General features: G+C 35.1%; 1 protein-coding gene across 1 annotated transcript in view; it reads right to left on the reverse strand.

Moving 5' to 3' along the window:
* The window catches only part of LOC136041198 (thioester-containing protein 1 allele S1-like), a 169,761-nt gene extending 149,328 nt beyond the window's left edge, over positions 1–20,433 (reverse strand). Inside the window, exons 1-2 of the mRNA XM_065725770.1 lie at positions 20,204–20,433; positions 6,331–6,511 (exon numbers count right to left, since the gene is read on the reverse strand). Coding sequence (XP_065581842.1) covers positions 6,331–6,511; positions 20,204–20,337 — 315 coding nt within the window. The 5' untranslated portion in view covers positions 20,338–20,433. The remainder of the gene's footprint in view (positions 1–6,330; positions 6,512–20,203) is intronic.
* Between the last annotated feature and the right edge of the window lie 3,690 nt (positions 20,434–24,123).

The raw sequence follows: 24,123 nt of genomic DNA on the forward strand, positions 1-24,123 counted from the left end.
CAAATCCCTTCCAATTTAATCTTGATATGCTTGGAAAAACTGTCCATTTAATTTCCAGCGAAGAATTTGGTAGGGAGGTAAAAAGCAAATTAAGTGGGTTTTATGGGTTTTCGACCTCGACATCGTTTTCGTCTTATTCAACGCCAGTGAGTTTCAGTGGTCGATAACTTGCTGAGTTAACTTACTCATGAGTTAACTTGCTCATGAGTAAGCTAACTTGCTCATGGTAATGGATGATAACTAAAGAGAAACCCTTGTCTATAGAAATAAAAATCCTAAAAATCGTATTTAAGCCTTTATTTTCAAAAGTTCATTGAGAAGTGCCTCGAATGAATATGAGTGGGAATTTACCTTCCCTAACCTCCCTTTGATTGGATAACAAACTTGGCCAAAGCTTGCAAATCGACGTTGAGGCGGTAGCAGCTCCCGTCTTATTCTGTAATTAATTTAAAAAGCATTTTAAGCAAAGGAAGTTTTTCAATGAAAGTAAAGAACTCCGTTAAATCAAAAATGAGCAGAAATAAATTCAAATAATTTTCCAAGAGAAAAACTACTAAAAATCACCATCAATAAACAAATGAAACCCAAAACGAACAGAAATTAAAATAAATAAACCAAGTCAAACCCAAAACGAATAAAAATTAACATTAGTAGGGCTGAAAACCCCTATTCCGTCTCAAGACTAGAGCATAATTTGCACTTTACTGAAAAAGCACAACAGATGACCGTGGATTGTCAGTTTAATATACATATACTGATATTTATTCCTTGTAATTTTAGTCGTTTTTATTTATTAAAGTCAAAAAATGAAAACACTTAAAATATATTTTGTTTTCAGTAAAGTGCAAACTATGTTCTGGTTTTGACAAGGAATGGGGATTTTCAGCCCTTCGGATAGTAATTTTGCCCCCCCCCCACTCACTTAGAGGAGGCAACCCCTCTCATATACGAAATAATTTTTTTTTTTAAGTTTTAATATTGCTATTTACTTTGAGTTGGAAAAACTTGTTTTTTTAATCTAGTTCTCACTGTTTTGAAATCAGGCCATGAAATCCCCTTCTCTCCCCCTACTGAAAAATTACCCTGGAAAGTTCCCCAAGAAACGATCCTCCATACAGAAAGTTCTCCCAATGGAAAATCACCCGCAGAAGATCCCCCCCCACCCACAAAAAAAATAATCTGTTTCTTTTCCAATAATAAATCTTATATGCGAATAACAAATTATGTAGCATAAGTCCCTTTACCCAGGAATTATGGGGGTCATTTTAGTCCCAAAAATACTGTTACCGGACATTTCAAACATGCTGCATACAATGGCTCCGTAAAATGTTTTACCGGATGTCTTTGGTTAAAAAAAGTGCGTGGGAGGAGGAATAGTTGCCTCCAATCATTTTGGTCACTTTAAAAAAGGAACTAAAATTATTGATTTTCTTTCGAATAGGCCCTCTCTCAATCTTCTAGAGTCATTGATTTGATGTGATCAATCCTAAAAAACAAAACAAAAGAAACTAATAGATAAACAGGCATCTGTGACCTTTCTTCTGGCAAAAAATACAGTATTCCGCATGTTTGCAGATAGGAGCTTGGAAACTTTGTAATAGGGTTCTCTGATGTGCTCCACCTGAAGGTGGTCTACTTAAGATCACTTGACAATTAGGAGTGTTTCACCCCTTTTTCGAAAATCAGGTAAATTTTCTCAGGCTCGTAGCAATTTGTGGGTAATATTAAACTTAATAAATATAATATATTATGAATTAGCATAATAAACCGATTCTTTTGTTATTTATATGTATATATGTATATATAATATATATATATATATATATATATATATATATATATATATATATATATATATATATATATATATATATATATATATATATATATATATATATATATATATATATATATATATATATATATATATATATATATATATATATATTGATATGAAAATTCCGTTTTTAGAGTATCGCTTGCCATTGGGTCCAGTCGCTTTTTGCTTATAGTTTTCACGAACTGTTCGAATAATATATAACAAAGAACGACAATTTTAAGATATCTATGCATTATGTATGCACTGATGTGATAAAGCTGAACTTGAGCACAGAGAGCGGGATCCGAGTGGAATGAAAACTCTCATCTTGTTTCGGAAGACCTTTTTTTTGTCCACAGCAAGTCCATCCTTATTTCAGCCCTTCTCAAGCAATAGTTGTCATAAAGCTTATTGTTTAGTGCAGCTATGAATATGATAGTGACAATAAAGGCAACTTAAATTAAACATAATGAAGAATTTTTGTCAGATAATAGTGAAGAATTTAAATCTTAAAAAAAAATTATCCTATGTACACGATGGGCTTCCACCCTCTCTACCCCTCTTACTCTAAACACGGACCTTTTTTAAGCTCAACACATCAAGAATTAATGCTCTAAACCAACTACTACTACTACTACTAATAACTCACTGCAGCACCAAGCCGCCTGAGGCCAACACAGCTACTTACGCTCCTCCTCCAGCTTAATCTATTCAAGGCCTCCCTCTTTACACCCTCCCAGGAAGTTTCCATTTCCTTTAAATCTTTATTTATGACATCCTCCCAAACCAGACGAGGACGACCTGCTTTCCGTGTAGGCCCAGACGGTTGGCCAAAAAGGCAATCTGTCATCCTTCATCCGCAGAACATGGCCTAGCCATCTCAACCTTTCTTTCATTATAGCCCTAGAAAGCGGGATTGAACCACATTTTTCGTGCAACCTACTGTTTGAAATACGGTCAGTCAGCCGGGTACCCAGAACAATCCGTAGGCAATTTCTCTGGAAAATATCTAGTAAATTTTCGTCCGCTTTTCGGAACGCCCATGCTTCAGAACCATTTTTGACCACTGTCATCACTGTAGCTTCCAATTTTCTAATCTTTATTTGCAGACTTATTGTTTGCAGATCATGCTCTAAACCAACGTAACCAAATATTTATATTTTTTCGAAAATAAAAGGTCTTACACTAACAACTTTACCTCAAAGGTTCTCACTGGCACAAAAATATTACCTAAGATATTACCAACTGGTTATATTTATTACACTCTAAAATGCTTTCAGAAAAGCACTAATCCACCACTGACATGTATTGCAAGGATTGACTCTCATATCAACGCTCTAATTACTTTTGGCTTAAGTTTTAGTGCTACTCTCTGCTTTCATTGAAGAAACTTGCTGCTTTTTTTAATCCAGTCTATCTATGCTTGCATTATCCATTTCAAAAATCTATCGGTGTCAGGAAAGACGAAGTTGCGTCTCAAGTCCCACAAATGAGAAACAGTAAATGTGAGTTTCTTGTAAATTTACTACTGGGTTTCAGCATGCAAATTCGCTCTAACTTTAATGGCTTTAGGTTTCATTTCTGCTTGAGAAAGTGAAGCAGTATTTTTTTTTGCCAATCTTTCAGGGGTCTTAATAACCCTACTTGAATCTTATTTACAAATTAGCTCAAGTATTACGTAACACATGACGATAGGGGCCATTTCTTAGGGGCTAAGTTTGAATCATACGCGATTCTTAGGTTTTCCACAGAATACTGATGGCGATAAAGATATGGAACTGTCGGTGATAAGATTATAGAGAGTTCAGCTAATTTCATAAATTCTTAGTAAATACAGAGAAAGCTTCAAATTTTGGATAAATGATAATGATAATGATAATTTTGGATAAATGATAATCTCTCCTCAAAATGTTCATTGCTCCTCAACTATTTTTTCTATTTTATGCACAATTAGTCTTTTTTAGCTTCCAAGAAGTCGTCCCCGTTATATCTAAGTCCTCGTGATTTAAATCACCATGTAATTGCACGGCTTGTTACCCAAATATGTTTCAAGAAAAGTTTAAGTTTTAAGAAATCAAACAGTTCGTGGTAACGAACTGTAGTAAGGAGTGACTCGGCTCAATAGTAACCAAAACTCTAAAAAATGGGATTTTGACGCCAATAGTTACATCAAAAAGAATCGCATTTTAATGCTGATTTTAAATATATAAGTTTCATCAAGATCAGTTATACCCATCAAAAGTTACGAGCCTGAGAAAATTTGCCTCATTTTAGAAAATAGGGGGAAACACCCCCAAAAAGTCATACAATCTTAACGAAAATCATACCATCATATTCAGCGTACCAGAAAACCATATTGTAGTAGTTTCAAGCTCCTATCTACAAAAAAGTGGAATTTCGCATTTTTTGCCAGAAGACAGATCACGGATGCGTATTTATTTGTTTTTTGTTTGTTTTTTTTTCCCAGGGGTGATCGTATCGACTCAGTGGTCCTAGAGTGTGATTGTACAGGCCCCTAGGGCCCCTCCTATGCTCATTTTTCCCCCAAAGTCACCGGGTCAAAATTCTCAGATACCCATTTTATTCACCATTGTCGAAAAACCTAATAACTATGTCTTTAGGCACCACTTACTCCACCGCAGTCCCCGTGGGAGGGGCTGCAAGTTACAAACTTTGACCTGTGTTTACATGTAGTAATGGTTACTGGGAAGTGTTCTAGTGTACAGACGTTTTCAGGGGGATATTTTTTGTTTAGGGGGGAGAGTTGAGGGGGGAGCATTACGCGGAAGGATATTTCCATGGAGAAAATTCTCATGGGGGAAGAGAATTTCAATGAAGGGGGCGCAGGATTTTATAGTATTATTTGAAAAAACAATGGAAAAATAAATATGAGAAGTTTTTTTCTACAGAAAGTAAGGAGCAGCATTAAAACTAAAACGAACAAAATTATAACTCATATGAGGGATTTACCTCCTTGTTATACATCAGTCTTTACGCTAAAGTAGTTTTAGTAATTTCAACTATTTATCCTACGGCCTTTGTGATTCAGAGGTCATTCTTAAGGAATTGAGACAAAATTTAAGTTTTAATGTAAAGAGCGACATATCGACGAGGGTTGAACCCCCTCATATACGCAATAAAACATACGAATATAGAAGTTCGTTACGTAAGTTAATTCGTAAGTTACGTATATTTTTTACCAATGAAAACGTTTGTAAAAAATTAAAAGTTCTAGTTGCTTTTTAAGTAATCAAAAATTGGAGGGCAACTAGGCCTCCTCCCTCGCTCATTTTTTCTCAAAATCTTCCGATTAATTGCAATTAATTAATATACAAGTTTCGTTTTAATTGTTTACGTCCGGAGAGCCAAGATCAAAACATGCATTAATTCAAAAACGTCCAGAAATTAAATAAAAAAACAAGTTTTTTAAATGAAAGTGTGGAGCAACATTAAAACTTAAAATGAACAGAAATTACTCCGTATATGAAAGGGGCTTTTCCTCCTCAATGCCCCGCTCTTTACACTAAAGTTTCTTACTGTTTGAAAATAGAGTCAAGAGAAAGAGTCAAACTTTAGCGTAAAGAGCGGGGCGTTGAGGAGGAAAAGCCCCTTTCATATACGGAGTAATTTCTGTTCGTTTTAAGTTTTAATGTTGCTTCTTACTTTCATTTAAAAAAAACTTGTTTTTTTTTATTTAATTCACAATGACAAGAGCTAATGTGAATCGCCAAAGCTTCTTAGGGCCTCTACAAAATAGTGATCGGTGCAAAAGATATTTAACTGCGAAAGATAAGCTTAAGCAATGGTCTACTTAATTTCATAAATAACTCGGAAGTAGTAAGATAGTTCCAAAGCTAAGATAAAGAACCCTCTCTCCCTCAAATGGTTCAATTTTTATGGGTTCCCACCTATTTAACAACGTTTTTTGCACAATTCTCTTTTCATAGTTTCTAGCCCCCCCCCCTCGGGATCTAATTTTCCTTGATTAAATTCGCTATGTAAGTGCCTGACTTGATTCCCAAAAAATAAGAAAAGCTTTAGTTTTAAGAATTTCATTATGACAATGGCTAATTTGAGTCACACAAGATTCTTTGTGCTTCCACAAGGCTTCAATTGGTACAAAATATATTCAATTCCCAGTCATTAGGTTAAATAAATACTTTTATGGAAAATACCATATTTTTTTTGTATTTTGTATAAAATTATTTATTAGTTTGAATCCTCAATAGCTTGCTCTTTACGCTAAAGTTTGACCTTTTGTCTCGATTTTTAACGAACGACTCCTGAAACACAAGGATCGTTTGATCAGAATAAGAAGCTGTTTTAAAAGTACTAAAAAATTTAGCGCGAAGAGAGAGGAATTGAGGAGGGGGCAACCTCCTTCATGTAATGAAAATTGTTTGTTCATTTTAAGTTTTAATGTTGCTCCTTACTTTCGGTGGAAAAAAAAACTTTGTGTTTTTTTACTCATTCTACTTTAGGATACACACGAAAAGCTTTCTAAGCCATACCTGCATTTGCAAGCTTACAGGCTGGCCTCCTTCTGCAATACCAGAGGCAATAGCCAAATTTACACCATCTTTGGAGACATAGCATTTCACCAAAGTTTCTTCACTGCCTAAAGTAAAACTTGCCACAACACTATACGTTGTTCCAGGGCGGATTATCTTCGATGCAGTAATAACATAATTCCTGTAAATGAAACCTTATACTCTAAGAGGAATTTAGCATATTAATGATATTATCATAGGGGTAGCAGCAGATACATATGGATAAATTGACTCTGGTGGTGTGGATAATAAGTGAGGAAAGCGGTGGCAAAGTTTTAAAGAAATGTAAGCATTAATTGGATCGTATAGAAAATGCAGGAAATTATTGGTGATGATCTTGATATCACGGCGGTTCCCTTCCACAGTTTAAGGGCGTGGATATCGTATTGCTTAAGAAATTGAAATAAATTTAGTTTATTTTTTGGAAAGAAAATTTCTCAAACTACAACTGTCGCTTTACAAAACCTTATTTCATTAGCTTTTTAAAAAACAGGAATGAGGACACAGATTTAAAATAAAATAAGGAAGAAATTTCAGGAAGTTGCGTTTCTTCATTGTCAATATTTGGACATTGTTAATTGTGTACGTGGCATGATATAACTGTTTCAATTATGCAAATAAAATATTTAAAGACATGGTGGAAGCCTTATATTTTCGTTACAGTTTCTGTTTCTTTAGTTTTGAATTCAAAACTTGTTAGCAGTTGTAGCTACTATTGATTCTTCTGTACGGACTAGTGTAGTAAAAAAAGAAGTTTATTTTTAACTGAAAGTAAGGAGTGACATCCAAACTTAAAACGAACAGAAATTATTCCGTGTATGAAAGAGGTTGTTCTCTCCTCAACGCCCTGCTCTTTACGCTAAATCTTTTTATTGTTTTAAACAGTAGAGTTCTGAGAAAGGGTCAAACTTTAGCGTAAGGAGCGGGTCGTTGAGTATTGGACAGCTCCTTTCATATACAGAATAATTTCTGTTCGTTTTAAGTTTTGATGTCACTCCTTAGTTTCAGTTAAAAAATTTGTTTTTTTTATTTAATTTCTGAAGGTTTTAAATTAATGAGGTTTTGATTTTGGCTCACCTTACACATCATGGCGGGTCTCTTCCACAGTTCAAAGGTGTGGATATCGTATTACTTGAAAAATTGAAATAAATTCAGTTTATTTTTTGGAAAAAAAGTCTATCAAGCCACAACAGTCGCTTTGCAAAACCTTATTTCATTAGTTTCTTAAGAGACAAAAATGAGGATACAGATTTAAAATAAAAAAAGGGAGAAATTTCTGGAAGTTTGATTTCTTTATTGTCAATATTTGGGCATGGTTAATTGTGTAGGTGGCAGGATATAACTGTTTCAGTTATGCAAATAAAGTATTTAAAGACACGGAAGCCTTATATTTTCGTTACAGTTTTGAATTCAAAACTTGTTAGCAATTGCAGCTACTATTGATTCTTCTGTACGGAATTAAATTATTCCGTGTATGAAGGGGACTGTCTCCTCCTCAACACCCTGCTCTTTACGCTAAAGGTGTTTATTGTTTTGAAAAGTGGAGTTGTGAGAAAGGGTCAAAGTTTAGCGCAAGGAGCTGGGGGTTGAGGAGGGAACAGCCCCTTTCATATAAGGAATAATTTCTGTTTGTTTCAAGTTTTAATGCAGCCCCTTACTTTCAGTTAAAAAATTTGATTTTTATTTAATAAGGTTTTGAATTAATGAGGATTTGATTTTGGCTCACCTTACATGAATAATTAAAACGAAGTTTGCATATTAATTTTACTTTTTTCGGCTAAATGGCTTTCTCAAAATTTTTATTGGAAGATTTTGAGAAAAAATGTGTGGAGGAGGGGGCTTGGTTGCTCTCTAATTTATTTGGCTACTTAAAGAGGCGACTAGAACTTTTATTTATGAATGTTTATTAGTAATAAATATATGTATCTTACGAATTAACTTACGTAACGAACTTCTAAATTCGTATATTTTTCTCACGTATATGAGAGGGTCTGCCCCTTCGTCAATACCTCGCTCTTTGGGCTAAAGTTTGAACTTTGTTCCAATTCTTCAAGAATGACCCCTGAATCATAACGGCCATTTAATTAGAATAAATACATCTTTCGAATTACTAAAAATAATTTAGCGTAAATAGCTAGGTCTTGGGAAAGGGATGAACCCTCTCATATACGCAATAATTTCTGTTCGTCTTATGTTTTAATGTTGCTCTTTACTTTCAGTTGAAAATTTTTTTTTATATATAATTTCCCATTGTTTTTTAAGCAATGTTGAAAAATCCAGCACTCCCTTCATGGAAATTTTTCCCCCATGAAAAATTCCCCCGTAAAAAGATCCTCCCGCTTAACCCACCCTATTCCCCATCAACCAGAAAAGAATACCCCCTGAAAATGTCTGTATACTTCCCAATAGCCAATACTATGTGTAAACAATGGACAAATGTCATAACATGCAGCCCTTCCCCCGGGGACTGTGGGGGATTAAGCCCTCCTCAAAGACACAGTTATTAGATTTTTTGACTATGCTGAACAAAATGGCTATCTCAAAATTTTGACCCGGTGACTTTGGGAAAACAATGAGCGTGGGAGGGGGTCTAGTTGTCCTAAAAAATTTTGATCACTTAAAAAGGGCACTAGAACTTCTAACATCTGTTTGAATGAGCCCTTTCGCGAAATTCTAGGATCACTGGGTCGATACGATCACCCCTGGGAAAAATAAAAAACAAATAAGCACGCATCCGTGATCTTTCTTCTGGAAAAAAATCCACATTTTTGTAGATAGGAGCTTGAAACATCTATAGTGGAGTTCTCTGATTGGCTGAATCTGATGTTGTGATTTTCATTAAGATTCTATGACTTTTAGTGGGATTCCCTCCTTTATTCAAAAATAATGCCTATTTTCTTAGGTTCGTAACTTTTGAAGACTAAAGTTGATGAAACTTGTATATTTAAAATCAGCATTGAAATCCAATTCTTCTGACGTATCTATTGGTATCAAAAGTCCGTTTTCAAAGTTTCGATTACTATTGAGCCGGGTCACTCCTTACTTACAGTTTATTAGCTCGAACTGTTTGAGTAATGTTGTATATATCTAATCTAGACAAATTGCAGGGACGGATTTCGAATGTTTAGAGGAATTAGCATTAAAGTGGACAAGTCAATTTTTGATATAATAGATAGATAGATAGATGGGAGATACTGGCAGTAGTTTCAATTGCGCGGCACGGGGACATGCACTCCCCTTAGATTTCCCCTAGATTTAAAAAAATACTTTTTCTGAGGTATGTGTATATAAAATGCATGTTTTTATAATTTTCGAGATAAGTTTTATTTAGAAATATTAAAAAAGGCCAAATTTTGCTCACCCTCATATTTCGAAAAATAAATTTTGCTCCCCCCCCCCAAAAAAAAAATATTATGTGTAATGAGGCAACTGTATAATAGGTAAGGAACTTTTTTTAGACTGATTTTGAGTTATCTATACTAAAATTTCCTGAAACGAATTTAAAATCTATGGTGTTCAGCATTAAAGTGGACCAACTCCATTTTTCAACATCTTTGAAAGTTCCAGCCGTGTCAGCTTCCTCGACATATTTGCTTCAAAGGAAAAGGTAGTTATTATTATTTTTCTATTATTTTAATTTCTGATAATTTTTCAAACAATTCCATGAATTTCCTACCTCCTTAATGTAGAATTTCCGTCAGAAAATCCCCTAATTGCTTGCATATGCAAGCAATGGGCAAATTGCTTATCTTACAAACCTCCCCCCTGTGAAAAATTTCCCATGAAGATTTCACCTTGGAAACTTTTCTATATACGAAAAATTCTCCCCCGCAGAAAATTCCCCTGGAAAAATTCTGTATAATTCCCCACAACAAATACTGTTTGAAATTGCGTAGCATACATCCATTTCCTCAGAATCTGTCCGGGTAGTGTCATCTTCAGAGGCATAGTTATCAGACTTTCAACTATGCTGAATCAAGTAGCCATCTCACAATTTTGATCAAATGTCATTGGAGAAGAAAGTGGCGTTGGAGGGGGGTCATTGGCCCCTGAACGTTTTATCACTTAAAAAGTGCAATGGAACTTTTTATTGGCCCCTGAACGTTTTATCACTTAAAAAACGCAATGGAACTTTTAGTTTTTGTTCAAATGAGCCCTCTCCCAATTTTCTTGAAGCATTTGGTTCGACATGATCACCCTTGGGAAAAAAATAAATAAATAAATAAACATCTGTAAAACCCCTACAGTAAGGTTCTCTTAAATACTGAATCTGATGGTTGTATTGTTATTATAATCATTTGACTTTTTGGGGGTGTTTCCCCCTTTTTCCGAAAATCAGGCAAAATTTCTTGAGTTCACAGCTTTTGATGGGTAGCCTTGAGCTTCGCTTCTTCATAACTTTGTTAGTATGCAGTTTGCCATGAAGGGTTTCCAAAATTTTTTACTACCCACGACTTTGATTCCTGCTGAGGGCAGGTAATTCAATATTATATATATAATCTCAGCTATAATCACCGTATGCGCGACACAGGGTCTTGATATAAATTTCTGTTTATCAGTAAACATGCTATTTGTTAACTTACTTCTAATTATTGTGTCAAAATTCACATTTAGATTTGACCAAGTACAGTTTTCAACACATCTAAGGACAAATTAGAATCAAATACACAGGACTTTGAGCTGTTTTCGATGTCACGGTTCGTTTTTTATGGCACTTGGTATTAACCAAGTGACATATAGCAGTCGCCAATTCTGTCGGTCTGTCTGTCGGTCTGTCGGTCCCGGTTTTGCTACTTTAGGCATTTCCAGGTAAGCTAGGACGATGAAATTTGGCAAGCGTATCAGGGACCGGACCAGATTAAATTAGAAATAGTCGTTTTCCCGATTTGACCATCTGGGGGGGAGTGGGGGCCCGGTTAATTCGCAAAAAATAGAAAAAATGAAGTATTTTTAACTTATCAGCGGGTATTTGGATCTTAATGAAATTTGATGTTTGGAATGATATTGTGTCTTAGAGCTCTTATTTTTAATCCCGACCGGATCTGATGACATTGGGGGGAGGTGGAGGGGGAAAACCTAAAGTCCCGGTTTTGCTACTTTAGGCACTTCCAGGTAAGCTAGGACGATGAAATTTGGCAAGCGTATCAGGGACCGGACCAGATTAAATTAGAAATAGTCGTTTTCCCGATTTGACCATCTGGGGGGGGAGAAGGGGCCGGTTAATTCGGAAAAATAGAAAAAATGAAGTATTTTTAACTTATGAGCGGGTGATTGGATCTTAATGAAATTTGATGTTTGGAATGATATTGCGTCTCAGAGCTCTTATTTTAAATCCCGACTGGGTCTGATGACATTGGGGGGAGTTGGAGGGGGGAAACCTAAAATCTTGGAAAACACTTAGAGTAGAGGGTTCGGGATGAAACTTGATGGGAAAAATAAGCGCAAGTCCCAGATACATGATTGACATAATCGGAACTTATTTGCTCTCTTTGGGGTAGTTGGGAGGGGGGGAGTAAGTCTTAAAAATTAGAAAAATGAGGTATTTTCAACTTACGAACGGGTGATCGGATCTCAATGAAATTTGATGTTTAGAAGGATATCGTGTCTTAGAGCTCTTATTTTAAATCCCGACCGGATCTGGTGATGGGGGCGGGGAGTTGGGAGGGGGAAACCTAAAACTTGGAAAACACTTAGAGTGGAGGGATCGGGATGAAACATGGTGGGAAAAATAAACACAAGTCCTAGATAGATGATTGACATAAACGGAACGGATCCGCTCTCTTTTAGGTAGTTGGGGGGGGGGGGGGGTTAATTCTGAAAAATTGGAAAAAATGAGGTATTTTTAACTTACGAATGGGTGATTGGATCTCCATGAAATTTGATTTTTAGAAGGATATCGTGGCTCAAAGCTCTTATTTTAAATCCTGACCGGATCTGGTGACATTGGGGGAAGTTTGGGGTGGGGAGACCTAAAATGATGGGAAACCCTTAGATTGGAAGGATTGGGATGAAACTTGGTTGGAAAAATAAGCAAAAGTCTTGCATACGTAATTTACATAATTGGAACGGATCCGCTCAATTGCGGGGGGGGGGGGGGGTAATTCTGAAAAATAAGAAAAATAACGTATTTTTAACTTACGAAGGAGTGATCGGATCTTCATGAAACTTCATATTTAGAAGGACCTCGTAACTCTGATATCTTATTTTAAATCTCAACCGGATCAAACGTAATTGGGGGGGGGCAGTTGGGGGGACCGGAAATCTTAGAAAATACTTAAAGCGGTGAGATCAGGATGAAACTGGATGGGAAGAATAGAAACCTGTCTAAGATACGTGACTGACATAACTGGACCGGATCTGCTCTCTTTGGTGGAATTGGGAGGGGGGAGGTAATTTTGAAAATTGAGGTATTTGTAACTTGCGAAAGGGTGACCAGATCTTAATGAAATTTGATATTTAGAAGGATCTTGTGCTATAAAGTTTAACTTTAGGTTCTGACCTTCTCACAAGTGCCAAATGAGCTCTTGGCTCTTGGCTCTTCCGACCTCGTCCAAATGAGCTCTTGGCTCTTCCGACCTCGTACCATATGAGCTCTCGGCTCTTCCGACCTCGTCACAAGTGCCATATGAGCTCTTAGCTCTTGTTTTTAAGTTTATTATCTTAGCCTACATTGGATGGAAAAAAGCCAGAAATGCAGATGGATTGTTGCTGACCGCTTATATAAACCAGCTAAACCAGAAATAGTGTTAAGTTGCAGGTTTTTTTTTACTTTCTGATACTAGACCATTAGCAAGGATTTATTTTGCATAAAGGGAGTTACTCGCAACAAGCAACTCGCAACAAGCCGTACTTTAGCACCAGAATGATTCCAGTTGTGAAAATTCAATAGAAAGCTAAGTTGGCTTATAAGATCAACTGGGGAAAATTTCTTGGTATATCACGTGAAAAAGCAAGATATTTAAAAATTGGCTACACTTCCCTTGTCCTAATAAATTGTCTTACTATTGGGTCAGTTGTGATTCTAAAAGGTATTCAAAAATACTATTAATCTTTTACAGTAATTAAATAAAAAAAAACAAGTTTTTTCAGCTGAAAGTAAGGAGCAACATTTAAAATTAAACGAATAGAAATTATTCCGTATGTAAGGGGGGAGGGGTTACTCCTCCACAACACCTAGCTCATTGTGCTAGAGTTTTGTTATTACTTTAAAAAAGCTTCTTATTGTTCTAATTAAACGAACATAGTGTTACATTAGTCGTTCTTGAAGAATTGGGATAGATTCAAACTTTAGTATAAAAAGCGAGGTATTGAGGAGGGGCAGATTTCATATACGTAATAATTTCTATTCGTTTTAAGTTTTAATGTTGCTCCTTACTTTCAGTTGAAAAAAACTTTTTTTTTTAATCTCAGATTAAATAATCCTCGTTTTTTAAATAATGCTGGTAAGTTTGGCCACGCCTCCACGGAACAATCCCTCCTCCCCACGGATTTATTCCCTAGACAATTCAATCTAGGTGAAAATTTACCCCAAAAACAATTACCCTTATTATCTCCACGTATAAATTTAGTCAGAAAAGAGAAAGCAAGACATAAACAGAATTTTGAATAGGAGTTCTGGCAAATTCGTCGGTTTAAATTTCCCCTGGAAAATTCACCCTCTAAATACTTCCCTCCTCATGGAGGACAGTTTCCCTCTTCCAATATTCTAAGACCATAGGGTCAATACAATCACCCCAGGGACAAAAATAAACATGTATCCATGATCTTTCTTCTGGCAAAATACGAAATTCCATATTTTGCAAACAGCAACTTGAAATCTTTAAAGTAGGGTTGTCTTATAGAACAAACCTGATGGTGTGATTTTCATTAATATTCTAAGACTTCTAGTGGTTTCCCCCTTTTTTTGAAAGTCAAACAAATTTTCTCAGGCTCCTAATCTTTGATGGCTAACACTAAACTTAATGAAACTTTTGTATTTAAAATCAGCATAAAAACCGATTCTTTTGATACGTCTATTGGTAGCAACATTCCATTTTTCTAGAGTTTCAGCTAATATTGAGCCGGGTCGCTCCTTACTTATATTGCGCAACCACGAATTATTTTTTGGATTTAAATGGTTGTTATTTAAAGGTTGTTATAACATCAAGAATTTAATTGTTGGAATTTGGCTCTAAAAGCCACTAGCCAGGACCACCTTCCACTTGTAGCTTAGATTAGCTAATTTTCGTCTTCTCGAAAAATATCGGCCTAGCAATTTTGCCCTTGTCCAATAGTTCGTGGTAACAAATTGTAAATAAGGAGCGACCCGGCTAAATAGTAGCCGAAACTGTCAAAAACGGAATTTTGATACCTATAGAAATATTAAAAGATTCAGCTAAATATTATTAATCTTTTAAAGTAATTAAACTAAGAAACAAAGAAGACAGTGAATTTTATAGGTTGTTGTAATACCATGAATGTAATGATTTGGCGCTAAAAGATACTAGCGAGGACCACTTTCCATAAGTAATCTGGATTAGCCTATTTTTGTCGTCTCACAGATATTACAACTACAGAAGAGAGCATAATGAGGACTTTTTTCCCAAGATAGTGAACCAACAAAGCCTATTTGAATATTTCGGCCCTATATCTAAGGGCCGTCTTCAGCAAAGAAAATAATAAACAATAAAACACTTACAATAAAAGTTTTCGGTTAAAAATCCATTCTTTTCTTTTTTAATTTTAAATAGCCTTGGCATCATTACTTCTTAACGAAAAGTTCAGCCAAGACTGTGCGATAAAAGCTAACATTTTACAAGCTAAAAAGCTTCATTCATTGAACTAACTGTATTTATTAAAAATTGGAATAATTTTTTATTGCGATATTTGCCTTCCGTGCAGCTAATCTTGTAGTTCTTTTGGGATTAGCCTTGTTTTTATTCGTTCCTATTTTGTTTTATTTTGAATCAGATTATTTTCTGTAATTAAGTTTGTGTACATAGGGTTGAGTGTGTATTCACCCAAGTCTCTATTTAGGGATGTATTATTATTTAAGTTTTGTTTGATTTCGATTGCCTTGCGGACTGTTTTTTATTACTAGGTCATTGCTAATTAGAATTGTTTCGTCAAATAGAATATAATGCTTTGGATTTTCAATAATATGATTGCTTAAAGCTGAATCAAAAGATACGGAGTTATTTCTAGATTTTAATGCTTTTTCAATAGTTTCTTTGTGTTGCTGTAATCTGGTTCCTAAATTTTGGTGGGTTCGACCAATGTAATAATTTCCTCAGCTACATGGCATTTGATACACCCCTCTTAAACGAGTAACTGGGGTTTTATCCTTACCAGAATGGAGAAGATTCATTATACTTAAATTACTTGTGAATACAACACGTAAATTGTTTTTAAACAAACTTTTTTTCAGTTTTGAAGTAATTTTCGAAATTTAAGGTAGGTAAATCCTGCTTGTGGGATTATTCTAATTATTCTAAACGAAACAATTCTAATTAGCAATGACCTAGGAATCAAACAAACAGTCCGCAAGGCAATCGAAATCAAACGAAACTTAAATAATAATACATCCCTAAATAGAGACTTGGGTACTCAACCCTATGTACACAAAATTAATTACAGAAAATAATCTAATTCAAGATAAAACAAAAATAGGAATGAATAAAACAAGCCCAATCCCAAGAGAACTACAAGATTAGCTGCAGAGAAGGCAAATATCGCAATAAGAAATTATTCCAATTTTTAATAAATACAATTAGTTCAATGAATGAACCTTTTAGCTTGTAAAATGTTAGCTTTTATCACACTGTCTTGGCCGAACTTTTCGTTAAGAAGTAATGATGCCAAGGCTATTTGAAATTAAAAAAGAAAAGAATGGATTTTTAACCGAAAACTTTTATTGTAAGTGTTTTATTGTTTATTATTTTCTTTGCTGAAGACGGCCCTTAGATACAGGGCCGAAATATTCAAATAGTATTATGGAAAGACAGTGTGGTCTTCGTCATTATTTACCTCATAGATATTGGTATGGTAACTTTCAGCTTGTCATGAATATAAGATGGGAAGCTAAACTAGCGTTGCTAGCCAGTATTAGAATAACACAATTTAGCTATTGGACAAAAATGATTTTTTTAGGGTGAATTAAACCGATGTTTTCCATCACCAGATTTTTCTTTCTTCCCTTTTTAGTTATACCAAATTAATAAATTATGCATGGTAATTTCACCATATTTACCTCTTTGGACCAGGAACAAGTTCAAAGTTACTTTTATCTGTTCCTGTTAATTGTTTGCAACAGTATTTTGTCGGTAGAACTGTTCTCAATTTAAAGACATTTGATATGCAAAACGACAAGTTGGTTGCTGTTATTACAAACATAGGGAAACTCGAACAGTAAAACTCGACTTTCTGCAAATTTCATAGTTTCGACAATTTTGCTTTCAAGGGATTAAAGTAGATAGATGCTACTATGAAATGTATTTAAAACAAAAGTTCTCATTTCGATATTTTCTTTTTAAACTTCCAAAAATTGTCGTTTTTCTAATAAATGTTTAAGAAAAAAGGGTTTAAATTCATATACTTCTAGTAGCAATCAGTGGAGAAGGAGCCGAGATAGAACATCGGTAGGGGTGTAGATACAATATTTTCATTGAGGGGGGGGGGCAAGAAAGGCTGTTGTTGAAGTAGGTGCTATTCAAACGGTAGTGAAGAAAAGTAACTATTTAACAAACACGTTACTTCGTTAATTTAAAAACATTACGGATACTTTATAAACAATAAACAAGCATTAAACAACCATAAATATAAGTGCTGGTGCTTGGCTTTTACTAAAATTGTGAGCAAAGAGCTGCTACAGGCGACAGTAGAATAGTGTAAACAAGCTTTTGGGTGGATGAAGGACGTATACACTCGACTTTTTTCAGCCAGATTCACCACTAATGCTGCAATGAATATCCCCCCTCCGCTTCTCCCAGCCCCCACACCCATCGCAGGATGCTCAATCTCATAATTGAACTAAGCTCTATTTTAACAGCCCTGGGTATCGTGCTATTCATTTGGTCGTAATTTTGAATGGATTTGACTCTGTAAGATTTGATGCGTTGGACTATACTTTTAATATCCTTGGTTTATTGAAATGATTTTTTTATTTATAACTTTTTAATAAATTGATTTGTTTGTGGGTGTCCTGATTTATGTTAGTAAATAGCACTAATGTCAGTGGGCCGCATAAAGCCGAAACAAAAATCGGAGGGTGGAGGGGGGATGAATATCCCCCCTCCGCCACACCCAGCGCAGGATGCTCAATCTCATAATTGAACTAAGCTCTATTTTAACAGCCCTGGGTATCGTGCTATTCATTTGGTCGTAATTTTGAATGGATTTGACTCTGTAAGATTTGATGCGTTGGACTATACTTTTAATATCCTTGGTTTATTGAAATGATTTTTTTATTTATAACTTTTTAATAAATTGATTTGTTTGTGGGTGTCCTGATTTATGTTAGTAAATAGCACTAATGTCAGTGGGCCGCATAAAGCCGAAACAAAAATCGGAGGGCGGAGGGGGGATGAATATCCCCCCTCCGCCACACCCAGCGCAGGATGCTCAATCTCATAACTGAACTAAGCTCTATTTTAACAGCCCTGGGTATCGTGCTATTCATTTGGTCGTAATTTTGAATGGATTTGACTCTGTAAGATTTGATGCGCTGGACTATACTTTTAATATCCTTGGTTTATTGAAATGATTTTTTTATTTATAACTTTTATATAAATTCATTTGTTTGTGGGTGTTCTGATTTATGTTAGTGAATAGCACTAATGTCAGTGGGCCGCATAAAGCCAAAACAAAAATCATAAGCCGCGCAATAGCGCTGCCTAAGTAAAGATACAGAATAAGTCAAAGTATTGCCACAGGTTGTGTAACATTATATTGTGGTATACTCCCCACCTTTAGATAGCGACCGTACTTTAAATTTGAAGTATTTGAAAAAAAAAGTTAGAATTATTAACTTATTCATTGGGCAGTGTTTACAAAAAATATCCCGAAAATTTGAACAAATCTTGGCATCATTGCGGCAGAAACTTTAAATTAATTAAAAATTACCAGGGATACCAATTGGAATGGAAAATTGACTCCTAGAGTTTGAACATGTTACACCTAAGTTTTTCTTGTTTAAATTAGGGTATGGGGGTATACGTTTCCGTAGGGGGTCACACTGAATACCGTTTTTGTGTCTATAATTCCCCTCACTGGCAAGTCTCGGTGCTGCATGATAAAACTGATGACAATAGAAAAAAAGAGAATACCGCTTATATGTGTCCATGAAATTTCTAAATTGTGAGAAAAATATCCATATTTGGTTAAAATTTACTTTATTATTCTCTCAGCAGACATTTCGTCCAGCATGTTGATGAGAGATAAATGTCCCACAAGTAGTGCTGGCGTTGGGTAAAATGCGTCTAATAATTTTAGTTATAATTTTTAGAAAATTTATGTCAGTTCTTTTTTGGAGATGGGTAAAAGAAATATTTAGAAAAGCGAAAATAGCAAGAAGTCAGCAGGGTATTGTACATAGAGGAAGTTCAAAATTTATCTGTTAGTATGTGAATCCAAAACGCGAGGAATATGACGTTATCAGCGCCTATTAGGCATACCAATGACAAATAAGAGAAGTAGTGTTTCAATTCAGCTTTTAGAGACTTTACGACTTATTGAATAACAATCAGAGTTAAAACTTTACTCCTATCACGGCACACAAAATTTCTGCGCTATAGGTGAGACCCGAAAAAAAACTCAAAGTCTTTGACTTTGATTATTCTAGAAGAAGTTGTTCGAGTTGATTATTTACATTTCTCTTGCTTCCCAAACATGTCCGTTTCCTAAAGCTAAATGCTCATTTAAATAGATAATTGACCAAAAGGTCAAGCAATATTTGCTTTTATAGACTGATGAATCAACCAAGCCTTAAAGTGCATTATTTCTGACTGGGCGGTAATTTTTTTTTTGTCATTTGTTTCAATGCATTGTATGTATTGGATTATTCCTAATCAATTTAAGAAATGCAGTCAATAAGTAAGAAACTTTCGCTGCATTTTATGATCTTATTTTTTCAAAAAGTTTGAAATTCTTTTAACCCATAATTGATTTCATACTTATGCATTTTATGTGCATTTAAATTCATACATTTCAGTGATTCTTTGAATTTTTTTTCAGTGGGCTTAACGGCAAACCATGGACGAACGACTCTGTGATCTTCATAAAGGAAAATTTCAAAATAAATTACTAGTTTGAATATCTATATAAAGAAGATTATCAACAATATGTATTACATTAGCGCATATAGCCTATAGGAATCTTTTGTTTATTTTAGATACAATTGTGTTGGCCGGAGAAAGACAATTTATTCGCTTGGGTCAAACGAAAATAAAACTAAATTTCACACACATGAAGATTTTTTTGTCGTACAATATTTAATCTAACCTATGGAGTGATATCCAACTCGTATCAAGACCTATATTTAATGAAACGTGACCTCTCTATCGTACTAAAATAGCGGACGGTATTTAAGTATAAAAGCGACCGTACTACTGCTCAGTAGCAACAGGGGCGTAATTTGCTATAAGGCAGGGTGGCAACTACCCTTCCCAGACATCAGTTCGCAGATCACTGGCTGGCAAACTTTTTTCATCGCAGTTAATATTCAAAGCAAGCTTCCAAAAACATCAAGAAATGCTTCCAACCAGGAGAAAACTTGATCAAACCCAATAACACATCTTATTTTCTAATACTACCAACTAAAGATCTGGCCTCTGAACTTCTTGGCCAAATTCGGACTTACTGATGCTCACTCGCCGGTCCATCAATCCTTCTAATCTCTGGCCTAGTATCCCAAAGTTCAGTCACTTCATTATTAAAAACATAGGCACAGGCTATAGAAAACAGATGCACTCCAAAAAATATCCATGCCAACATCTCTTTTACAATTCAAATTTTCGAATAATCGAAATATTAAGATGCAGCGTGGTTTTGTTATTCGAGTTTTACTGCAACAGAAAATTCCCGGAAGGAATTTGCTTTTAGTGTTTTCCACGGTCAAAGGAGCAATCTCGCTAAGTTCCATGGATTGCGTCACAAGTATCTCTGTTCAATCAAAAAACTGCTCAGCTGAAGAAACACCTAGGGACATTATCAATCCAGATCTTAGTATTCTAAATGTCCAGTTTGGGTTGCGTATTTTAGAAGCAATCAGTGCCATTGAAGACTTTTCAGCAACAATTTTGATGTTGATCTTTAACTTCATTACGAATATTGGAAATCCTGACTCGCTTTTTATGATTTTGACTTAAAATTGTCGTTCACAGAGAAGATTTTTCAAATATTCTAATAGGGCTGTTTTTATCGCATCCTCTTTTCCTTTATTTCTTTGTCAATCTATTTTCCGTAGATATTTCTATTTCCACTTTTTTGGTACTTCCAGGATAGTAATTCCACTAGAGCCTTGGAGAAGAATAAAACTTCTTAAATCAAGTTCAAATTAAATCAAATTATATAAAAATCAGGGGGACACTTGTTTAATATTTTTGAACTTGCAAGAGATTAAATTTGTAAACGATTTGACTTAGTAAACACGGTAAGTATATAAAACCAAAGAACAAGTATCTAGAGGGGGGTCTTGAAATGGGGCCCCATTTATTATCAAAAGCAAATATTTTACAGTTAAAAAATTTTTCGCATCCAGGTCAATGCTCAACGTTGCGCAAGTACCAATCTCGTAATCCTCTGCCTTGTCCCAGGAGTGCTAATCGCAGTTGTGGGCAGATCCCCCGACGCTTCCTGTGTTTTCTCCCAGATTTTGTTGATACCCATTTAGGGCTGGGTTGACTCTGGCTGAGCCTACCGAGTTACTCTGCTGAATCTCATCCCAAACCAAATAGTCAGCGACACCAACAGTTGAGCCCCTCCCTCGATGTACATATGTTATTTTACAGGAAAGGGGAGAAATTAAAGTATATAGATAGACATTTATTTGTAGCCAAAAAGACAGTTAGGTCTGAGGTTACATTAAGAGGAGAGGTGGTTGCTGTCAAATCTGATATTAATTTATTAAAGCTAAAAGTGACTATCAATGCGATACTGAAATTCGGGACGCATTTTGCTTTTTCTTAAATAGTTATCTAGCCAGCATAGACAGGAAAAGTAATTGATTTATAGGTAGAAGCAACTTATACTTTTTCTTTGGTGGGGGGAGGTGGCTCCCAAAATCTCTGAAACTAGGAAACTCATCAAGATAAAACACTTAATAGACAAATTAACAAACATAACGTTGTTTATGACGGGAACAAATCAGAATGTGTCCATACTTGTTCTTGTCTGAGCCAGCGCCCCCACCAAAGCATTCACAACTATTTCTTCGGAAAACAAAATTTCCATGTATAGGCTCCTAAACGTTTGAACTTGTGATGATTAAGACCACCACAAACAAACACGGGGAGGCGATTAGGGAGAAAGCCGCTGTATTTGGTCCAAGAAAAAAAAACATTCCCTCCAAAATGATTAATCCCATACCAGGGTCGTATCCAGGATTTTTTTCGGCGACGGGATCACAAAAGGGTTTCTTTCAGGGATGGGGGGATTACAAAAAACTAGAAAAACGCATCAAAAATTTGTTTATATTCATTATATTAAATTTTTACGAGCCAGACAATTATTTAGAGGGGGTCAAACCCCCCAAACCCCTGGATACGGCCTTACCCCATACCTTGACTTTCTCACCTAACCTCATAAGCTATTCCCTTCTAGTTATGTCTTTATTGCTCCACTATTACAAATGAAAACGAATGAAGTCAGTTCTCCAAACACAGGGAGAGGGTCTAAATCTATTTTGCAAAATCTAAGGGGAGGGCAAATTTTCTGTTTTATAGATTTTTCCTTATTAAAATACAAAAAAGGTGTTTCACAATGAAAAACTATAATAAAAATATGGTGTTTTTTTTGAAAAATCAAGGGGGAACATATTACCCTCACCTCCTCCAATTGGCGTACATGATGAAACCGTCCGTAACAACTAAGTTACCTACTCTCTGAAACCGTAAATCTTGATAAATAATTCACACAGCTTGATTCATGCTTAGAAAAGGGATAAAGGATAAGTGTGTGGATAAAAGGACAGTTCGTGATAAAATTCACCAAAACTAAATCTCTAGCCAGTCAAAATTTCAAACTTTGCTACAGACTAGGCGATTAAGATCCACATGATAGCTGGAAATTCATAAACGGTTGTGATGCCTCTTAAAATACCCGTGCCAAGCTGGACATTAGCATACTAGATCTGGGTTGTTGATGTCCATATGTGTCCTTCACTTATGATGATGCTCAAATCCATGATGTTGTCCGTAATGTCCTTCAGTTTTCAGAGGGGGTTAGTTACTTCAGTATTTATGGAGTTCCAAGATGCTCCGATGACGTATTTTAATGGGTCCGTTTTTAGGTAAATAAATCTTCTAAGCTCTTATATCTTCTTATAAAATTAAGCATATTTATTTATTTATTTGAAAGTAAAGAGCGACATTAAAATTTAAAAGGAACTTAAATCATACTGTATTATACTGGTACTCTCCCCCCTCTAATCGCCCCACTCCTTTAATTAATGTTGTATAGTACTTTGAAAATAAATCTTATGTTTTAGTAGTTTTTCTTACAGGATTACAACCAAAATTCTAAAGCGTAAATAACAGGGTTGAAGGTCCCCCTTTTATTCGTTAGGCCTGTAATTTCTGCTCATTTTCAGTTTTGATGTTGCTCTTTATGCTTTCATTAAAAAAATTATTTTCTTATTTCAACTGACTTCAAAAACTTCTTCCACAAGAGAAATCTCTAAAAGAAAAATAAATTAAGAAATAAATTAGAAAATGAGTAGAAAAAAAGTCAAATAGTTTTCCCAGCTTAAAACTACCACAGGTTACCATTAATAAACAAAAATAACCCAAAACGAAAAGAAACTATAAATAGTTTCATTTTTTATTTATAGTTTTGTTTTGGGTTTATTTATGGAAAAGCCGTTCTAGATGTTTTTGGTCATTATTTGCTGCTAGATGTGCACTCCGTATAATGAATTTTGTCAAATATCAAGGCAAGGCCCCTAATCTTTTCTTTTCTCCGGGCCACAGGCATAGCTACAGCTTTGCTTCCCAGAAATTTTTGTCCGAAACTATAAAATAAAACGGAACTATAAAACCCAAAAATGAAACTATAAATAAACCCAAAACGAAACTCGACTATAAATAGTTGAGCCAAACTGAAAATGAGCAGGAAATAATATGAGAAAGGCCGGCGCATAATTTCCATTTTACTGAAAGTGGTCATTATTTTAAGCTGGATGCTTCTATTTCTCATAATATTGAAAAACACTATCATAACCAAGATTACTAAAAAAAGACAACAAATTAATGTAGATTGACGGTTTAATATACACAGTGGTATTGTTGAAGGGAGGGCAATAAGGGGCAGCTAACCCGAATAATTGCGAGAAAAAATTTTAAGTAACTTTAAAACTGCTGCTTTTTTAAGTTTTAACTTTCGTCTTTAGTTTGAGCATATATTTTTTTTTTAATTAAATGACCCTCATTTTTAATACAAAAAAAAACCTGAGAAACAGGGGTCCCATTACACTTCTTAATATGTTCTACATTAGTATTTATAAAAATACACTGCCTTCGAAACCTTATCGCTAAGTAAATATGTGGGCCTATTTAATTGTAA

The sequence above is a fragment of the Artemia franciscana genome, unplaced genomic scaffold (assembly GCF_032884065.1).
Source record: "Artemia franciscana unplaced genomic scaffold, ASM3288406v1 PGA_scaffold_1179, whole genome shotgun sequence".
NCBI classification, from domain to species: Eukaryota; Metazoa; Arthropoda; class Branchiopoda; order Anostraca; family Artemiidae; genus Artemia; species Artemia franciscana.